This window comes from Rattus norvegicus, chromosome X (assembly GCF_021556685.1).
Source record: "Rattus norvegicus strain SHRSP/BbbUtx chromosome X, alternate assembly SHRSP_T2T, whole genome shotgun sequence".
Taxonomy (NCBI): domain Eukaryota; kingdom Metazoa; phylum Chordata; class Mammalia; order Rodentia; family Muridae; genus Rattus; species Rattus norvegicus.
In genome coordinates this window covers 115,147,821-115,167,506 of record NC_141554.1, presented here as the reverse complement: position 1 = coordinate 115,167,506, position 19,686 = coordinate 115,147,821, and the positions used below count along the sequence as shown (strand labels likewise).

General features: G+C 38.0%; 2 protein-coding genes across 4 annotated transcripts in view; one reads left to right on the top strand and one right to left on the bottom strand.

Annotated features, from left to right (window-relative positions):
• Ammecr1 (AMMECR nuclear protein 1) overlaps positions 1 to 19,686 on the top strand; it is a 105,542-nt gene that overhangs the window by 70,786 nt on the left and 15,070 nt on the right. Inside the window, 1 exon segment of the mRNA NM_001427680.2 lies at positions 13,703 to 13,817. Within this exon segment, the coding sequence (NP_001414609.1) occupies positions 13,703 to 13,817 (115 nt within the window).
• The window catches only part of Tmem164 (transmembrane protein 164), a 201,862-nt gene continuing 193,288 nt past the window's right edge, over positions 11,113 to 19,686 (bottom strand). For all 3 annotated transcript variants that reach the window (XM_087600438.1, XM_087600453.1, XM_087600439.1), the window contains one exon: positions 11,113 to 11,960. The gene's annotated coding sequence lies outside the window, so the exon portion shown is untranslated. The remainder of the gene's footprint in view (positions 11,961 to 19,686) is intronic.

Here is a 19,686-nt window from a genome sequence, read left to right as displayed (position 1 = left end):
ACAACCTTAATTACAGACTTGATTTGCTTAGCAGATCCTTATTTTCCAGACTTGCTAAAGAAAACCTTCAGCCAAGGTCTGTTTGAATTAGGCCAATTTTTTGAAATAGCAGAGTTTAAATTAATGAGCCTTTATTCTGTTTGGAGAGTTTGTTTTCCATCATTGATAATTATTTCCAGGAAAGTTAAGTCCACAGAAAATATTCACTCAGTTTCCTTAATGTTGTTTACCAAAGTCTTAAGAAGTGGCTTTTTATTTCACAGTGCTACAAAGAGGATAAGGCAGTGGCGGAGGAAAATGAGGTGCAAAGCAGACCTTGGAATTTTAAAGTCTAATGTGATTGATAGAGTGCATGCCAGTGTATGCCAGTACTTTAACCCCTCTGAGCCTCATGTGTCTAGGACCTTCCAAGTAGACAAACATTCGACAGCCCTGCCCAGTGTGCACTGTTCCATATGTCTTCCAGAGAATCCACTTTCCTATGAGACAATCCTCCTGGCTTCCCTTTGTCATTCATTCATTCATTCATTTAAAATTCTTCTTTCATATATTACAGCCTGTCCACAGTTTTCCCCTTCCTCCTTTCTGTATGCCCCCCCCCCGTCTGTCTTTTCTACCTCCTCTTTTCCCCCAGATCCACTTCTCCACACACACTCCACCTCTCCTCACAAAAGAGGAGGCCAGAGGTTTTCTCTTTGGACATTGGACACTTACTAACATGAAACCTAACAGAGGACAGGAAGTGGCCACAGGCTGTGTGTGTGTGTGTGTGTGTGTGTGTGTGTGTGTGTGTGTGTATGTGTGTGTGTGACACACACACATACACACACACACACACAGAGAGAGGGAGAGAGAGAGAGAGAGAGAGAGAGAGAGAGAGAGAGAGAGAGAGAGAGAGAGAAAGAGAAAGAGAAATATTGATAGCTGATTTCCTCCAGGTATGTGTTCACTTAAGGAGAGTATTATGTTTCTTTTATCATCAATGTCTACTTTTGATGTCTTGTGATTCATCCAGTTTATAATATGTCTCTTTATAAGATGGTGTGAAAAGCATAAAATAGCTTAGTAATATGGGCCCCTATATGTTTCATGCTACAACAAGATGGCAATAATAACAGCATAAACATGAGATGCTGTTGAGCTCCGTCAGGATGCGATGTTTTCCTCAAGGGGAAAAGGGTTGTGAGATCAAAGCTACTCTAGGATTCTATCATGGAATATTATTATCTATTTATAGCAGTATGTGAGTTTCAGATAAAAAAAATCTTGCCAAACATTAGCACTTGCACAGTAATCTAAATAAAAACTGGAAAGACCAGTTGCTACTTACTAAATGAATATAATTTAAGGGCTGTAAAGAAAGGAAGGCACATATTGATGGCATAGTTTTTAAGCTGAGCAATAAAAGATATGCATAAAATATAGGTATAAAAGAATTTAAGGGAACATTAACCATTTAATAAAGTATATGTAGCAGAATTCTTTTAATGCTTCTTCTATTACCAATAAATGTATTAAATGAGGCTTTCTATATTTTTATTTTATTTATTAAAGACCTACTTACCAGCTACTCTACATTATATAGTAGATGTACAGAAATGAACAAAAATAATAGCCATTCACCTTGAATGTAATTGAATTATAATATATACATGGATACAAAATAGTCAGAACCCCTTTTAAATTTGTGTTCTTCTAGAGGTTTGTCTAGCCTACTAGATATCTCTGTAGAGAGATTAGTATCCATTAAAGTTATGATGTCGTAAGACCTTGAGTTTAAGTATCATTCTGTTTCTTTTTTATTATTTTAATATCTCAGTAGTAACTTAGTTTACAAGATTTATATTTGGCATTAGGTGTTATGGATAGCACTTATGAAGTCTAGTCATGTTACTGAAGTGTAGTAAAACTTCTGTGAAGCAAGGTGTTCCACAAAAAAGAGTAGAACACTGAATGACCATGGGTATATTCTTGTGCTCTCCTGGTAGCAGGCACTCATGAATATCTGCTAAAATAAGTCGTGTTCTTCGATATTCCCTGCTGCCCAGAGGCATTACAGCTGCTACCTGTTCAGGCAAGTTCTGCTCCCATGGATGATACTACTACTGTCATGTGACTATGATTTACGTTGCATGGCTGTTATCTATTGCATCTTCATCCCCAAATGATGCTGTCAGCCCTTTCAGTATCACTTGTGGTTTTTTTTTTTTACTAATGTTCATCATAGTCAGCAATTAGCAACTGCTATTTTAGCTGCATATTATGAAGCTTCTCCAATGCAGTTTATTACCCCATGTGCTTTTCTCGAGGAGACCCTTTTCATTGAGTTATTTCATTTTTGATGGTAGAAGAATGGAAAGCTATACTGGTGAAAATTTTGTTTGCCTTTGAAAATTAGATTTCTTTACAACCAAATAAGAAACAGTTAAATTATGTCCTTTTCTATTTATCAAGGTCAGACTCAACATTGGAAAGAGTAAAGTAAAATCTGGTCTAGTTTAGGAGGGGGGGTAGGGTAGATTAAAGTCCAAGAGCATCCTAGTACATCAAATACCACACATGTCTCCATGTACTAAATCTGCATGTGGCATTGTACTGTTTACCTGAAATGAGCACTGAGGTTGTCTTGCGCTGACCAGCTTATGGTCTGACATATTTGTACACACATAATCAGAACATACAGCAGCTTTTTACCATGGGGACAATATTCCTAGTTGTTAGACTTTAATAAAAGGGAATTAAATATCTTATTTTAAAAATATATAACTTTTGCTGTTGAGTGATCCTTTATGTAACTAAGTAATTAAGGAGAAAGGATGCTCAGAATAGCTAGACTGCAGAATAAGAAAAGCAGGAGGGAGAGAACTTCACTGTAAAAGACGGTATTAAGTACTGTATGAGCAGGAGAGAGAGCCTTACTATATCAGACTGTATTTAAGAACAGGAGACCAAGAAGGACTTGGTAAGAAATGCAGGAAGGCTGCTTTCATGCCCTTATCTATTCAGATTCCTGGTTGTTCTTGGCCTTAGTGGGCTGACAAGTGCCAGCCGCCCAACACTGTTGAGTTACGCTGAGCAGTAACTCACTGTTTCTGCTTTGCTTCTTAAACATGTGCTATGAAGTGTTATTGGATCAGGATGGAGCTGATCAAGTGGCAGAATAATGGAATGTTCGGTGGAAACAGGAGGAGGTCAGAAGATGTGGCATTCTTGGTCCTGATGCCAGGTAGCTAAGTAACTCCGGATACATGGAGTCAGCTGTCCTTGAAGAGTACATATTCTCTAAGGATTTTCAGCAGTGCTCCTTGGTTGAACCCATGATTACAGGGGATTTGCTCTCGGAGGACCTCTTATAGTTTCTAAGAGACTGTATTATTCACTTTGTCTACTTCATGAGGCTGCTTTGAGATTCAGCCATGATAAAAGAGGTAAATGTACTTGCCAAACAGGGAAATACCATGGGAAATGGAAATGTTCTCCCCAAAGACACCACGTAAGGATCATCATGAAAATAGTTCAGTATAAATGAATGGATAACAAATTACAGTGGTCTTAGGAAGTCACCTGTACTTATACATATTGTAGACAAATAGATATGTAAAAAGTACAGATGAACTGTGTAGTAGACACAACCTAACATTAGATGGTTAGGCAGGGAGGCTGTAGGGATGAGGTACGTCTGCTGCTTTTCTTCCCAATCCCCTCTCTGCTCATTCCTGGTTTCTCGAAAATCCCTATGGAGAAGTAGACTCACTTTTCTCTGTCGCTGTTACCCATTTCCAGAAAGGATGAACTAGAACGTGAAAACCTGTTCAGAAGGGTAAAGGTCATCTTGACCCAGTTTTAAAAAATGTAGAAACGCAAGGCCGCCTCCCAGGTGCCTCTTGCACCTGTATTCACTGTCATGTGTAATGTTCTAGGTGGCCTCTGTGTACCTTTGTTTGATAGTCACCTCATCTCCCAGAGCTAATATTTTCTTTTATGTCTTCCTTCTAGCATATTACTATGATTTCTTCCTTATCTTAGTAAGGTAAACAAGAGAGGAAACCATCTAGAAAGGCCCAGTGGGAGAAGATCAGAAAAACCGTGATGAAGTAGGGAGAGTTCACTTCCTTCTATCGCTTTCTTTCTTAGTTATCATAGAACATACAAGCTCACTTTGTATCAGATCTCTTTGGTTAGCTTTACTTCTCTTAGTTACCTTTAATCCTCTGCCAATGACAAGTAGAAAAATTGTCAACAAACCACACAATATGAACCATCATGTCCTCTGTCACCAGCCCTAGCATAAAGGACTGACAATAATGTTAGAAAGGACAGTAAGTCAGTAGGTAAGACTGGATGGCTCTAACAGGGCACACAAGTTAGAGGAATAACACATGTCTTATAGTTTATGAAATTCAAATTAAAGATTTGATTGTCATGGAAAGGGGGGAAGAAAAATAGTACAACATTTGTGGCAGATATGAGACAACTTATTCAGGTCCAAAAAATCAGATAAAAATCAGAAACAGGCCCACCAGCCTAGATATGTCCAAATCCTAGTACTTTGGTAATTTTATTATGACTTCCAGCAGATTAAATTTCAAGCTGTGGAAAGTATTCAGAATAAGGGAATGCTTAGAATCCCACTAATAAGACTTATTAAATTTAGACAAAACAGATGTTTTTCAATGGCAACAGCTCTGAATCACTAAGATCAAAATGGGAGAAGAGAAGGGCAAGAAGCAAGTACTTTCACTGCGGCAGCCTGGAGATGGCTCATACTTAAAGCTTCTAAGTAAACTCCCTAAAAGGAAGCCTCCATTAAGAGGGAACTCTTGAAACTGACCGAATATATGTGTACTTATGGTCATTGGCTATATTCTGGGATATGACACAGTCAATAGACACCAGACTTTTGAAGTGGGCATTGTCAACTTCAGATAGTAAGTTTTCTCACCTTTTGTGACCATACACAAGTTGCTCAATCTCAGCTTTATTTTCATCACATACATAATGGTATTGTTTTGAGGACTAAACAGAAGAGTCCATGCATAATACATGGCTCATAGTAAGTGCTCAATAAATTTGGTTCTTTAGTGACTAAAACTACTTTTGCTCAAAGTATCGTGCCTAAGTAGATTAAGACTAGTCTTCTAGAACTTGATAGGAAGAGTTGGTTAGCAGCTCCAGAGAGGGATGTGCCCAAGTGGGAAGAAAGTATTAGAAATTCCTTCCAGGATTATTTTATCTAGACTATGTGAAAATACATAAGCCCTACTATATATTTGGGTATATAGTTGGTATTTGGATTGACTTGGTACTTTTACGCACATTGGAGGGATTCCCTAACATTAACTGAGGAGCTCTGAGGACAGCATTCTGACTCATTATTTGGTGTGCTGTGGTCATGGAGCCCATTGTTTCATTGACATTTAGCACACTCCAATGTATTTCAGTTTACACATGGCTGCTTAAGTCGATTCTTTCAACTTGCAGTTTCTTTGTAGCAATCTTTATAAGCTGTTCAACAAGTTCACCCAAAGCTAGATAAAGCCACCTAAGCAAAACTGACATGGCCCAAGGTTTCTGTAACAGAATGAGTGAGAGGACTGGCATGTGGACACAGCTTTTCTTTCTGACAGAAGTGTTCAACCCACATGGTTTGGAAAGGAAGAAAGCTGCTGCCTTTGTGGTCTCTGATTCCTCCTCCACCCCTGCATGCCTCTCTCTCTCTGCCTCTTTCAGTCTCTGACTTTGCCCCTCACCTCTTCATCCCCCACCCCGCCACCCAATATCCCATGGCTCTGTAGGGAGCTGTCTTTTTCCTTCTGATCATCTCGTTAGAATGTAACCACTAGGATAGAAAATAATACACCGTGATTATAATCTCATGAACCCTGTTTCTTTATATTAGTGTATGTTAATTGTATAAAATGGATTTCATTGTGTAAACTAAATTGCTTGATAACATCTCTTGTACAGAAGTAAAACTTGCCCTAGAGAGTTAGAGAAAATCTAGCTCAGGAAACCCAAGAAAATATTAGATATTATATGACTGCATTCTTCTGTGTTGATGTAATTATTGAAGAAGCCAACACCTTACTTGGTAAAATATGTTCCTTTCTGTAAAGTTACCTACAATCCTAGGTCAATTGGCAACGAACAAAGCAGTAGTTAGATCTTCCCCCAAAAAGGAAATAACCTAATCTGACCATTCCTCTTGGCATTTTATAATTTATTATTTTAACAAGCGTTTTACATTTGTCCATGTGTTATTTAGTAATGGACTTATTGCAAGCTGAACATCCTTTATGTGAAGTGCTTAGGACCAGAAGTGCTTCAGATGTCAGATGGTTTTTCAGTGTTGGGGTATTTGCCATACCTAATCTGATTCTGAAATCTGAAATGCTCTAAAATCCAAAACATTTTGAGTCTTCTTTTGGTACTCAAAAAGTTTTGTATTTTGGAGCATTTTGGACTTTAGGTTTCCCCAGTAGGATGGTCAACCATTACTATTAATAACCTCGGTTTTCCCTCTCATAAACAACAGACCTTAAATGCTTTATAGATAACTTTGAAAAAGAAAGAAAGTGAAACAAAGATTTTTTTTAAAAGATGCTTGTTCAAATCGTCCCATGGTGGGGCTGAAGGGCCAAGCTTAGTCCTGTAGCTCCCTTCCTTTTACCAAACCAGTCCCTGGGTGAAAACAGCAAATATACTCACTATCAGAGTGCTCAACGGGCACTACTTACTAAGCATCCAGTGTATGCAAGTCACTTCTGTAGTTGTGGTTAAATGTTTTATTATTTATTCTGCAGTTCTTATTTACTTATTTTCATTAGCATAGTAGCACTGTGAGACCAGGGACTGTTCTGATGAAAGGAAGGGAGCTAGAGGACTGAGCTTGATCTTCTAGTCACACTATGGAACGATTTTAACAAGTATCTTTGAAGGGCCTTTGTTTCATTTTCAAGATACTCAGTAAGCAGTTACTATTATCATTTGTGAGAAGGAGTGCAGAGGTACCATTATTATCTTCATTTTATAAATGAAATTTCACAGATTAAGACATCATATAGTTAGTATGCAGTGAAGCCAATATCTACATGCAAGGATTTCTCATTCCAGGACCGTGTTGATAAATTCAATTCTATACAGCTATAAAATATTTCTTATCTGTTAACTACAACTTCAGTTTTGCATTTTAGGTGCTCTGTCTGGTGATTCCACTATTAAGATATGCCTCCAATGACTGCAAATATTCAGCCTGGGATATAAACAAAGTTTTAAAATTCTAAGTATTTTAAGAAGTAATTCATTGAGATACCAGTGTGAAGGTGCTTGCCTGTTATCCCAGCATTTGGAAGGCTCAAGCAGGAATATTGTGAATTGGTAGCCAGCCTGAGCTGCATAGTAAGACCTTGTCTCAAGAAATTTCACAAATTGGGTGTGGTGATAAATGCCTTCAATCCTACCACACCTTTAATCCTAGGTGGAGGCACATGGGCCTTTTAAACTCAAAGCCAGCCCTGTCTACATAGTGAGTTCCAGGATAGCTAGGAACCCTGTCTCAAAACCAAACCAAACAAACCAACCAAAACAACAACAGCAATGGAGCGCTCACAACAAAAGTTATGCCATAGTGCCCTCACTTAAATGAGGGTGAGCTCCATGGAAGGTTCTAGTCAGCATCAGCTCATTATTATATTGCAGTCACTTGAAATCAGAAATAATCTCATTTTCAATTTTGCCAAAATGGAAATTGTTCATGGCCATATCATAGTCCCAAGCCCACATAGTCTTCCCTTTCGAATGAGATGGGAGTACTGTTCTTACCGTGTGTAGTAATGAATGACTCAAACTCATACTGAGTCTTAAAGATGGACCTGACTCATACAGTGAAGAAAAATACCATTTGCTCTGGTAGGATATATTTTGAAGACTTTCATCAAAAAAAAAAAGGTAAAATTTAAAAAATGATTTCATGTTGTTTGTTTCCAAAACCAGAGTAGAGTAATCCAGAAAGTCCGCAGAGAAAGCATTATGCAAACGTCGTCACATAGAAGAAATGAGGTGCATCTGCCATGTGCACAGTTTGCCATCTGCACTTTTAGGTATCATATATTTGGCAATTTTCATCTCACTCCACTAAATCAAATTTGCAACCAGTTCCTCTAGTTTCAAGCATACAGAGACGGAGTCTGATGATACTCTGGCCCCAAGAGAAGATTTCTAATGGGCAACTATGGCTGTCTCAAAGAGCACAGGCTTTTACAACAGTATTTCTTATTTTATTTTTTGAGATTATACTATGTAGGCATTTTAAGAATCCAAGAGCCCCAATAAATCAGTGATGCCACTCTTTTTTTATGACTTTGGCATTTTTTTAAAGATTTATTCATTTTATTTTATATGAGTACACTGTAGCTGTCTTCAGACACACCAGAAGAGGGTTTCGGATCCTATTACAGATGACTGAGCCACCACATGGGTGCTGGGATTTGAACTCAGGATCTCAGAAAGAGCAGTCAGTGCTCTTAACTGCTGAGCCATCTCTCCAGCTCTGATGATAGCACTCTTGAAGGTTCACAGGAGCCAAAAAATACCTAGCAGACGGTACAGAATTTCCTAGAAGGGTCCCCTCACCCATATAATTCTTCCTTCCTTATTGTCTTACTTTGTCCCTTTGCATATATATCTCTACTGGATACTTTTATAGGTGTCCTGCCTGTATACTCCCCCCTCCCATTACATTTTCCTCATTTCTTTTCCTTTTCTTTCCCTCCTTCTTTTTATCCTGGCCCTGTGTTCTTTTCTCCATTCCTCATAAATTGTTCATTATCATACTGCACAAAAATGGGCATCAGAATTAACCAATAGAAACGTTTCTTAAACAGCCAGTAAGCCTCTTGCACTCTCTTTGTTCTTCTCTTCTTTGCTCTTATCCTCTTCCCTGTCCCTTCTCTCCGCACCCCACCTCTTTCCTCCACGTGTCCATGGCTAGCCTCTTTTACTTCTCCCCTCTGCTACTCTTCTTCTCTCATTAAACCTCTCCATGTGGAAAAAAAAGAGAAACGGCCAGTAAGTTGTTTTTGTAACTGTTAAGGAAATAACCGCAGCCAGGCAACAGTATACATGCAACATAGAGTTGGAAACTTCCTTTCCCTCTACAGCCCTCACCAGAGTCAAGGTCTCTCTCCTCTCCCTTGTTGGCAGTATGCTTAGGTTTGAGCAATAGTTACATGTTTGCATGTTGTTTTGTGTCCTGTTGTTTCTCCGATGGGAAAATGCTAAAACACCTACACAATGAGAAAATAAATGTTCAGATGAGGGTTTAGGATTCTAGTTTTCTAAGTTTCTGAGGTGCAGTGGTATTTCATATGCATTCTCTTCCCAGGGTCCTAATGCCTAAGCATGGCAAAACAAGGAATTTCCTAATGGTCTAAACCTCTCAAAAAGAAATTAAAAAAAAAATCATGCACCCTTCACTTGCTTCTCTTTTACCTATCCGAATAGCAGTGCTTAGTTGTGGATTTAATTACTTGTGCTACGAAATGACTGTCAGTAATAGGAAGCCCCTGTCACTTTGGTAACTTCCCACTGCTTACCTGATTAACAGACTGACGACGGTTCAGGAAGCGAATGGATGGCTTGCCAGGTGCACTTCAGTTATTCTTGTTGCAAGTAATAATATTATTTAGGATGAGCCTCGTAATATCTAATGTTGTGCCTCCTTTCAGCTGTGTTTTATTTCATTGTTAGAAGACACCCTCACAAACCTTGATTCCTTGATAGCTGAAGTCCAATTTCTTAACATATTCTTTTTTTTCTTTTTCTTTTTTTTTTCGGAGCTGGGGACCCAACCCAGGGCCTTGCCCTTGCTAGGCAAGCGCTCTACCGCTGAGCTAAATCCCCAACCCCATCTTAACATATTTTTGAAGTGCTGCTTAACATTAGATAGTAACTTTGACAGATGTTAATGTTGCTTCTCAATTAAGTGAAATGTGACCGTGGGAAGGTGCCACATCAAACTGAATACAGTTGAATTTGGTATTTGAACTAGATTGTGTTTTAAACCTTTCATCGCCATCATGGGATTGATGGCGCAGCCCGCTGATTTTGTTCATCGATGTTTGGTTGTTTTCCCTAGTACTGTTTAAACATTAGAGAATGGCTTCCTATCATTTCAAGGAGAATTTCATTGTCAGTTTACTAGAAAATCCTCTCGTCACATTCTTAAACACCCTTAAATTTAAACTGGCAGATACTTGTTGGGTATAAAATGTTTTCATTGGACAGTATTAATCACTTATTGCAGATTTCTAGTGGCCAAGAAGTCTAGGAATATTTGCCATTTGGCTACTAAGAAATGGAGCTGAATTGATTGTGTATCATTTTTAGGCTGAGGCAGTACAGGTTTGAGATCAGAAGTGCCAAGTAAGAGAAATATTTTGTATTCAAATTAGAAAGTATAATGTATTCACAGGCAAAGACTAACATGTGGATAGTAGCAGGGATTTTGGACTTAACCTTAAAAATCCGTGTTAGAGCCTTACTACCTCTGTCTTTGGCTTAGCTTGATCATGTCCACTAGGTCATTGCACAACTTTAGATGGCAGCATCTTCTCCAGAGCCCTAGGTTTCACAGTGTGTATGGAGTATTCTAAATGAGCTTGGTCGAGGTAAGCTGAATCCTTGTGTGTATCAGCTATCCACAGCAGCCTGTCAGCTTGGAGGTACACCTACAGCTGAGTTTTTACCTCTTTAGGCCCCCTTAAATCCTTACTGGGCTTTCGTTGCCAGTGCATTTCTGTAGGAATTTGCATTGAGAGCCATTGATGTTTCTTTGCTCACAAGTTTAATGATAAGTTGCTTGGAGATGGGTGAAAAAATGTGAATACTAAAATTTCCATTTGAATGTTTTGATACAGTCAGATGATTCCCGCCGTGCTTTGAAGCACTGAGCTTGAGTCTTAGGATAGCAAAGCACCCTGTCATTTGCATCCGTTCTTACCTCACTCATTGTTCTAGATACCCTTTTCTCTCCAGTCCTTGAGTGACTGAGCAGCAAGTCCCCACAGCATGAGAACAACTTGTTCCATTTTAGGTACATGAAAATACTAAATATTTCAAACAGGTTGAATTTTATTGGCCTTGAATTACCCTTTTGCTGGTCAGTTTAGGAAATAAGGCAAACTACAAAGTATTGAGAAATTATCTGTGTAGTGACTTCATTACATGCATTCTTTTAGTGAAAAAAGATAGAGCTGGAGGCAAAAAAAAAGTATCCTCTTAAGGAAGGCCCAGAGGTATTCTACAAAACAACAAAGCAGTAGATGACAACAGCATTGGTGGGGATGTTAAAAACAGGGACTTCTAGATGTTGCAGGTAGGAACACACAGTCATGCAGTCTTTATGGGAACTCTTAATCCCTCACAAAGTTAAAGACATTTCCTTTTTATTTGAAATGTTTTCTTCTTTTATGTGAGTGTTTTCCTTACACCACATGTGTGCCTTGTGTCCTGTACAGCTCAGAATTGGGCGTCAGATTCCCCTGGAACTGGAGGGAAAACAGAGTTCCAGATAGCTATGAGCTGCTAGGTGGGTGCTCAGCATCATGGCCTTTCCTCTAGGAAGAATAGCAAGTCCTCTTGACTGCTGAGCCACCCTTCCAGCTCAACAGAATCACCTTAATGACTAGTCATTATGTACTACTAGTAGGCATGTACCGAAGAGAAGTGAAAAATTATGTCTTTGTTAAAGCTGATGTAGATATTCAAACAGTGTATTTCATTTATTTTTATCTTTTTTACTCTGTTGTAAATCTAATTCTACATACGTATATGGACAGGAACTTGAGAAAAGAGGAATGGGAAGTTATGTTTCATGGTATAGTTTTTTCAGTTGAGGAATCCATGAATTTCTGGTGATCAGTGGTAGTGATGGCTCCACGAAACCGTGAGGATACTTAATTCTGCAGAAACATAGATATGTAAAAATGGTAAAAACATGTTTTATGCATAATTTATCACAATAAAACTCCCTCCATAACTCCAAAAAATATATTTATGATGTTAAATATAAAGGTTTTCTTCTTTTCCTTTTGTTCTTTTTAATGAGAAAACTGAAAAATGTGATTGGCTTTTTAATTAGCTGGGGATACTTCTACACATGCGTTAGCATTGTATTCCAGGATTTGTGTGTAAACGGTGCTTAAATATACGTACGTGTGTCTTCAACTTGCCTTTGGATGAGAACTTGAGAACATTTTTTAAGAATTTTATTGTCAGTAGGAAAATAAAGGGAGCCAAACCATAGGAAATTGATGTTGTTAAACTGTAAAACAGTGAAATGCTGCTTCCAGAGTAAGAGTTTGCAATTTCCTGGTTTTCTTGGTTGATTTTGGCTTCTTGAATGACATGCCCGTTTATACTGTATAAATATAAACCATCCCCACATTTTCCTAAGATGATATTCTTTTGTATAGTGGGATAGGAGGAAACCAGAATGCACAGAACAGACAAAAGCAGTGAGTTTCAGAATGCCAAGGAAGGGCTAGAAAGTGGAAGGAAGAAGAAGGTACATAACGGGAGCCTGTTTACAAATACAGAATGTGTAAGGACACTGGATTCTGACTGTGAGTCAATTAAAAGGGAATTAAATGATTTCTGAAGGCTGTGGTGGGACTTCATTATGTTTCTGAGTTTGCAGTCTATGAGAGGGAAACAATGAAAAGTTTTCTAAGATACTGTGTCGACAGTTCCATTCATCTGTTAAGTAATCAGAAGTGTGTTTTGCTTGACCAGGAAGTGGTTTCTTAGAAAAGTACAGAGTACATGGTATGTGTGACAGGCAGGGAGACAGTAAGAGGGGGTTGAGGAGGGTGCCATTGATTTAGCTCTTCCGCTCTTGGAAGAAAACCATTTTTATCTTTTACGAGGGTTTCTGTAGAACTTGGCACAGTGGTACTTGATTAAAGGGTCTAATCAGAGTTGTTGTACTCAGAAACTCAGAACTCCGCTGATGGGGTTAATGACCTCCCAGTCTCCTAATCAGACCTGTGCTGTACACATGAGCCCTGTAGTTGCAGTCTTTGAATACGATCTTCAGTTGCCCTTTATAGGGCACATGAATTCAATCCTTGTGTTTTTGAAAATCTCTGATTTGAATAATTATTTTCTTTTACTTTGATTTTTTTCTGGATAAAAAAAAATCATCCTTTTTGAGTTACTTAATGATCTGCAGTAGCTATTGCAACTTACATTAGTGCTTTTGTGTTTTACAATGAGATTTTCTCTGGAAAAAGACAGTTATGTGTGATCATGTATACATTCTCTCCTCCAATCATTGATTCAGAGGCCTTCCAGCATGTTTCCACTACTCTAGTTTTTCTTCTTCTCAGATGGAAACTAAAGCATGTTCTGCGTTTACAGATGATATGGAGAAACATAGAGAAAGTGATCTTTAGGAGCTGGGATTGAACATTCACTCATCACAGTTGAAGTAGTCACAGGATTGGCCAGTAAACAAATTCTATGAAGAATACTGACTTCTAAAATCGCTGGGCTTTTAAATGCCTTTGATGATGATCACTTGTGCGCCTTTGATACAGTTCTGCTGCTTCTTAATTATTTACCGGATTCAAATGATTGTCAGTATTTGACCTTAGCAACCTTCATAACCAGTGATGGCTTTAATCTCTGCTGTCTTCAACAGTGCCCTTAAAGACAGCCGTTTTCCACCAATGACAAGGGATGAGCTGCCACGGCTTTTCTGCTCGGTGTCTCTGCTCACTAACTTTGAAGATGTTTGTGACTATTTGGACTGGGAGGTAAGATTATAGACATGTTTTACATGAAGGTGACTCCTGAGTAGTAGACGTTAACAGCTTGGTCCATAAAATAAAGCTTTCCATCCATTCTAACACAGAAATAAAGCTCCCCATGGAACAATGAGATATGATTGGCTTTTTTTTAAATGGCAACTATACCCAGTGGTGTTAGAATCTCCAAACTGAATTCAGTGTTCACTTTATCCTAGCTCACCTAAGCACCCAATAAAGGCTGTTAATAAGTAGTGAGAAAGAGTGCCTGGACTCTATTTCTACCTGTATTTCCATTCTATTCCAGAGCACTGTGCTGTAATTGCCACTGAACATTTAGGCAGTCAGAGTACACATGTTAGAAAGAAGTAGCAAAAGTCAGCATAATAGATCACTTGGGGGAAAGCAGTTTGTGACAATGGCAGAGTAGTAGTAAACTAGAATGAAATAATGTGAGTTTATCCCTGTCTACATTGATATAGACATTTGGAATTACAGCACCAATACTGTTCCTAGAGTATGTCTATGCATTGCTGTTATCAGAGAAACCTATATTAATCATCTCTTTATTCTACTGTTCTATGTGGGCACTTCGCTAAGTTCTCATGGCGATTTACTTTGGAGGATAAAATAGCTGAGTGGAGGTCATGCCTGCATTTCTGAATACCAGCTGTGTTCCAGACAGCTTTCTACATGTACAGAGTGGCGAGATAGGATCTGTACCTTGGTTCAGAGAGAAATGTATATATACGTTATGAAGAAACTTGTGATAGAAGTATGATTCAAGGGAAATACGTTGATAAATATAGCATCCTCTCGCACTCCACTTATAAACAGAATTACTGTACTTTTACAAGAGCTTTTCCTTCAACTGCTCTTTTCCAAGAATCATTCCTATTACTGAGACAGCCTTGGAACCAGGTCATTGTCTTTACAGTTAGACTTGAATTTTATTTTGGTTTCTTTTTGATTTCTTGAGACTACAGATAGGTGACTCCATTGCACTTCACTACTTATGGGTACACAATAATATTCTGGAGATCTGTCTCAGAAGATCTCTGATCTGAATTATTTTGTGACCCCAGAGCTATTTTATAGCTTTTTGCACCAGAAGATGATGAAAGTGTCCCCTCTGGGTTTTCTGATTGACTTTTTGTACCATTATCAGAAAATGAAGGCATCCTAGGATCTTTGTAAAAGAAGAAACAAAATAATTTAATAACACTTAAACCAGAAAATTTCAAGTGTCAACCCTTTTATAGAACTGAAACTCCCTCCCTTATTTTTTGTTAAATCTGACATGGTATTTGATGTCCCCTTTCTCCCCCCTTTCCTCCTTTTCTTCTTTCCTCCTGTCAACCTTTTTGTTTGTTTGCTTAAGATAAACTCTCAACCATGTTGTCCAGGCTGCCCTTGAACTCAAGATCCTCTTACCCTCTGCCTTCCTAATAGCAGGATCCCAGGTGCGCTTCACAACACCATGAGTGTTTTTGCTGCTGTTGTTTTTGACTTAATGGTTCCAATTGATGTCCCGATTTATGAACATTTACTATGGTCTGTATGGCTAATTTTTTTTTACTAGTTTACGACTGTTGCTTTCTTTTCTGTAGCCACAGTTTAATTTTTGTTTTGTAAATGAGAAAATTCAGTGTATATAGTGGTAGTGTGGGGAGCAAAAAGTGGAAATGAACAAGCTAAAGAAGCACTTTTACCCTTACTGCAGCTACCGTGTTGAAAATAACAGTGTTAGCATGAGTGAACACATTAATATGTCTTATCCATACATGCATGTTGAGATCCCCAACAAGTGATAAGTAGGTAAGAGTAAGCACCTTTGCGTTCACATCAAGCTTCTCAGCAGTGACAGGTCATCTTGCTATGTGGCTTTGATGTTCACAAAATGTATCTGTTTTCTACTGGGTGAATGGGAAGTACAGCAACTGAAATATTAATACTGTGTACTCTGTCCAGTGCCATTTATCTTTTGTGCTGACTATCTGTAACATTGAATTTCTACAAGATTCTATATTCTTTAAACTTGGTGTTTGAGAATATAAATATTTGTCTTATTTTCTTAAGAATTTTTTTTTAAAATTATTTATGAGTACACTGTAGCTATCTTCAGACACACAAGAAGAGGGCATCAGATCCCATTACAGATGGTTGTGAGCCACCACGTGGTTGCTGGGAATTGAACTCAGGACCTCTGGAAGAGCAGTCTGTGCTCTTAACCACTGAGCCATCTCTCCAGCCCCCAATATTTGTCTTCTTATGTAACCTTCTCTTGTTGATTTAGAACAACACACATGGCTTTGTACTTTTAGTATATCAGCATTTGAAAATGAATTACACACTGCTAGAATGGTTGTGCTAGGAGGAATAGACTGTCTCTGTTATTTCATCAATGTTTCAAACAAGACACTGGAAACTCACAAGAGATATAGTCTCCAAGAGTAACAATTGCATTTAGATTTACATGTACTGTTGTAGTTGAAAATGGAATACTGTTCTCTTAGGAAGGATAGTCTAGATCTTCTAAAGGTTGCCTTTCATAATTTATGAAAACCATTTGTACTTTAAACAGGGTGTTAGAATGGAAATTAAAGTATTTTTATTTATAAACTGATATAGTTCCACTTCTAGATATATGCCCAAATTAATTCAAGGCCGATATTGAAACAAAAACTTAAACAATAATTTTCATGGCAGTACGTTTCACATTAATCACAAACTGAAAACCCAACTGTTTATCAATAGCTATATCCATATTAGCCATAACCCATGCTATAGCTATACATAACCCATGCTATGTATATAGAATAGACAAATCTCTAGGAAGATTAATGGATGAATGGTTGTCAGAATTTGGAAAATTCCTGATTGGGAAGTGACTCTTTATTGGGTATAGCATTTCCATTTGCAGTGGTGAAGTTCTAGAATTAGTGGTGATTAAATTTTACAAATGCACACACACACACACACACACACACACACACACACACACACACACACAGAGAGAGAGAGAGAGAGAGAGAGAGAGAGAGAGAGAGAGAGAGAGAGAGAGAGAATTCTTAGCAATATTGACTTATTGCAGAAAACTTGACTTTAAAGTATAAAAAAGAAACATAAATCCCCCCACAATCTCACCATTTAGTTTCTGAAAACAGTCAGGACCATAGTAGCATCTATGGCCTCTACAGGCACAGATTAAAGCAGATGTAGACTGAAAAAGGTTAGAAACCATTATATCTGTACCACAACTATATACTTCTGTCATTGCAGTTGGGTATTCGAAACTGCATTTCTTTACATTCTTTGTCTATCAATACATTTGCATGCTTAGTTGTATGTGATTATTATGTAAAAAATGGCTTATCTTTATATATTAGTTAATTAGATATTTTAGATCTTTCATTTGTAAAAGTTAGACAATATTATGAAAGCTATAAGCTTCTCTTTGAGAAATTTTACATTATCAAATAATTAGATCTCTTTTCCCTGAATAAAATACCCTATTTTCTGTATTTAGTTTTAACATAAAACACAGAGTACTGCATGTGCTTATGCCATAGGGGAAAACAAAATTATTAATGATTTTAAAGAAAAAATAAGAGTACATTTGTTATAAGCAGAAGTTGGAATAAGGCCACTGATGATATGTGACATTCTACTTCAGCAGAATCCCTAATTAGAGGGATCATTTAAAGGTATGAAAAGTGAGTAATTTGGGGAAAATATTCATTAACTGATATGTTGTCATCATCCACCTGCAAAGCTGAAATGATTGTTCAATGAGGAAAATTATTCCCCCAGGGAGAATTCCAACACAATCTCCTTTGTGTTTGAACATAAAAACTTATCACCACCACTGTTCTGTGTTCTTCCACTGACAGCGTTATGCTAATTCTAAATGACAGGATGATTGACAGATATAGCACTTTAGAAAGAAAGCAAACCTCATGTAGCATGTTGGAACCTTCCAAAATGACACACAGCCTGCACGTAGTGTAGTTGCACTGTTTGAGAGTCATGTTTCTTCTTGAAACAATATGAAAGGATGTAAGACAAATGCCAATCAGCAGAGTGTGATGGGTTGGTTCTAGGTAGAGTCAGCTCAGCTGCTCATTTTCAGGATATTCTAAAGAGCAGGCTTTGTGTTTGGAGCACTTGGTTGGCATGCATGCTACCATTGATTTTGTTGGAATCTAATGTACCACATCGCTGACAGGAGTCAAAATATTTTCTAAATTATAATCAAGCATCTTTTACTTAGAGGGAATATCATTTCATGGCATGAAGAACAGATGTTTTCTAATGTATCCTAAAGTAAATGCTTAGATCACATTTAGATAAGTTAATGGCAGTTGCATGAACTAGAAGACTTTTTCTTCTTTATCTGACTTTGAAGATAGCTTTTCTGGGGGTTCAATTTTAGCATATCACCCTTACATAGAATTATCCCATGCTTAATGGAGCTGGCCAGCATGATACTTCTTGCATGATTCAAAAATCTGTCCCTGGACTATTAAAGCTAGACCTTGTATCTCTAGTCTCTCTCTGTCCCTAATATAACAGAGCGTCTGTCATTGTATGTGAGCCTTGAGGACTCCTGCTACTCAGAGAGCTGTACTTCATTTTCAAAAGAACCTCTAATGCACCCCTCTCCAGTGCTCACAGTTCCATTTCTGATGTATCTGGTTGCAGTTAATAATAGGGCGCTTTTGTAATAGCCTTCGTGAGAATAAACAGATGAGATGAACAAATTGGCTACTGTCATTATCCCCCCCCCACCATATTTTAGAAGCTAATATTCTTCTTTTCACTCTCCTTTCCCCCATAAAGGTTTCATTTTTTTAAAAATCCTCTTTATGTACAACCGAAAACAGAGTTCCCATTCATATACAGATGGCTAGCATGACTCACAAAGTCACCAAGCAAAATGACTTCTAGTTGCATGTAGACAGTGTGTTTCCTCCTTGATTAGTTTTCTACAACTATGATGTACATTATGTTCTGTTTTTCTTTCTGCCCTAAAATTCCTGCCCTCAATGAACATGAGACAGACTACTACAACAACAACCAATAAAACAGTCTACCCAGGTCAGGAAATTGTTCCTCATCTGCCACTCCATCTCAATGTCCTTCTAAGTCGTGGTTATAGCAAGGCAGTCCTTGTCATGAAGCCCTGCTCTGAGTACTCTTTGGGGTTCTATGTAGTATTAGGGAAGGAATGGTTGCACTTATTGGCCATCTAGGTATCATCAAGGCCTCAGGGAACAAGAAGCTTAATAGGGAAGCAAACAGTAAAGCAGCTTCTTAGAAGTACTTACCCCATAAATGTTTGCATTGTCCATTTGTGAATGAACAACAGTCTGTTCTCAGGTTTCCTGTCTTCCTGTCTGTATTGTTTGGTAGAGGAAGTTTTTCTGTTATTTTTCCCCCTAGTATCTAGACTGCCTTCCTTCTCATTCCCTGGAGGTTCAGTTACAGTTCTTTCATATGCACTTTGCATGTATCCCCAGCATTTAATTTTTTTTCAAAGTGCTGCATTCTGAGGAAAAGGAGACTTGGGTTCTGTGACCTTTCTGGACCTCGGTTTCTATACTAGGAAGTTGAAAGGGTTGGACTAAAGTCTCTCTGACAGAGTGTGGTTCTGTGACAGAGTCCCTTTTTTTTTAATGTCTTCTGTTTTATTTTATATGCAGAGAATGAATCAGCCATTTAGAAACCATAAAAAGAGTTCCCTAACTTTTGAAATGGCCATTGTCGATGTAAATGTTGGCCAAAAAGTGTAAAAGAGTCTATTTTTTTAAATTATGTATTCTCCATTTCATTTTCACATTTTCATTTGGTAACAATCTTCTAAGCTTTCAATGCC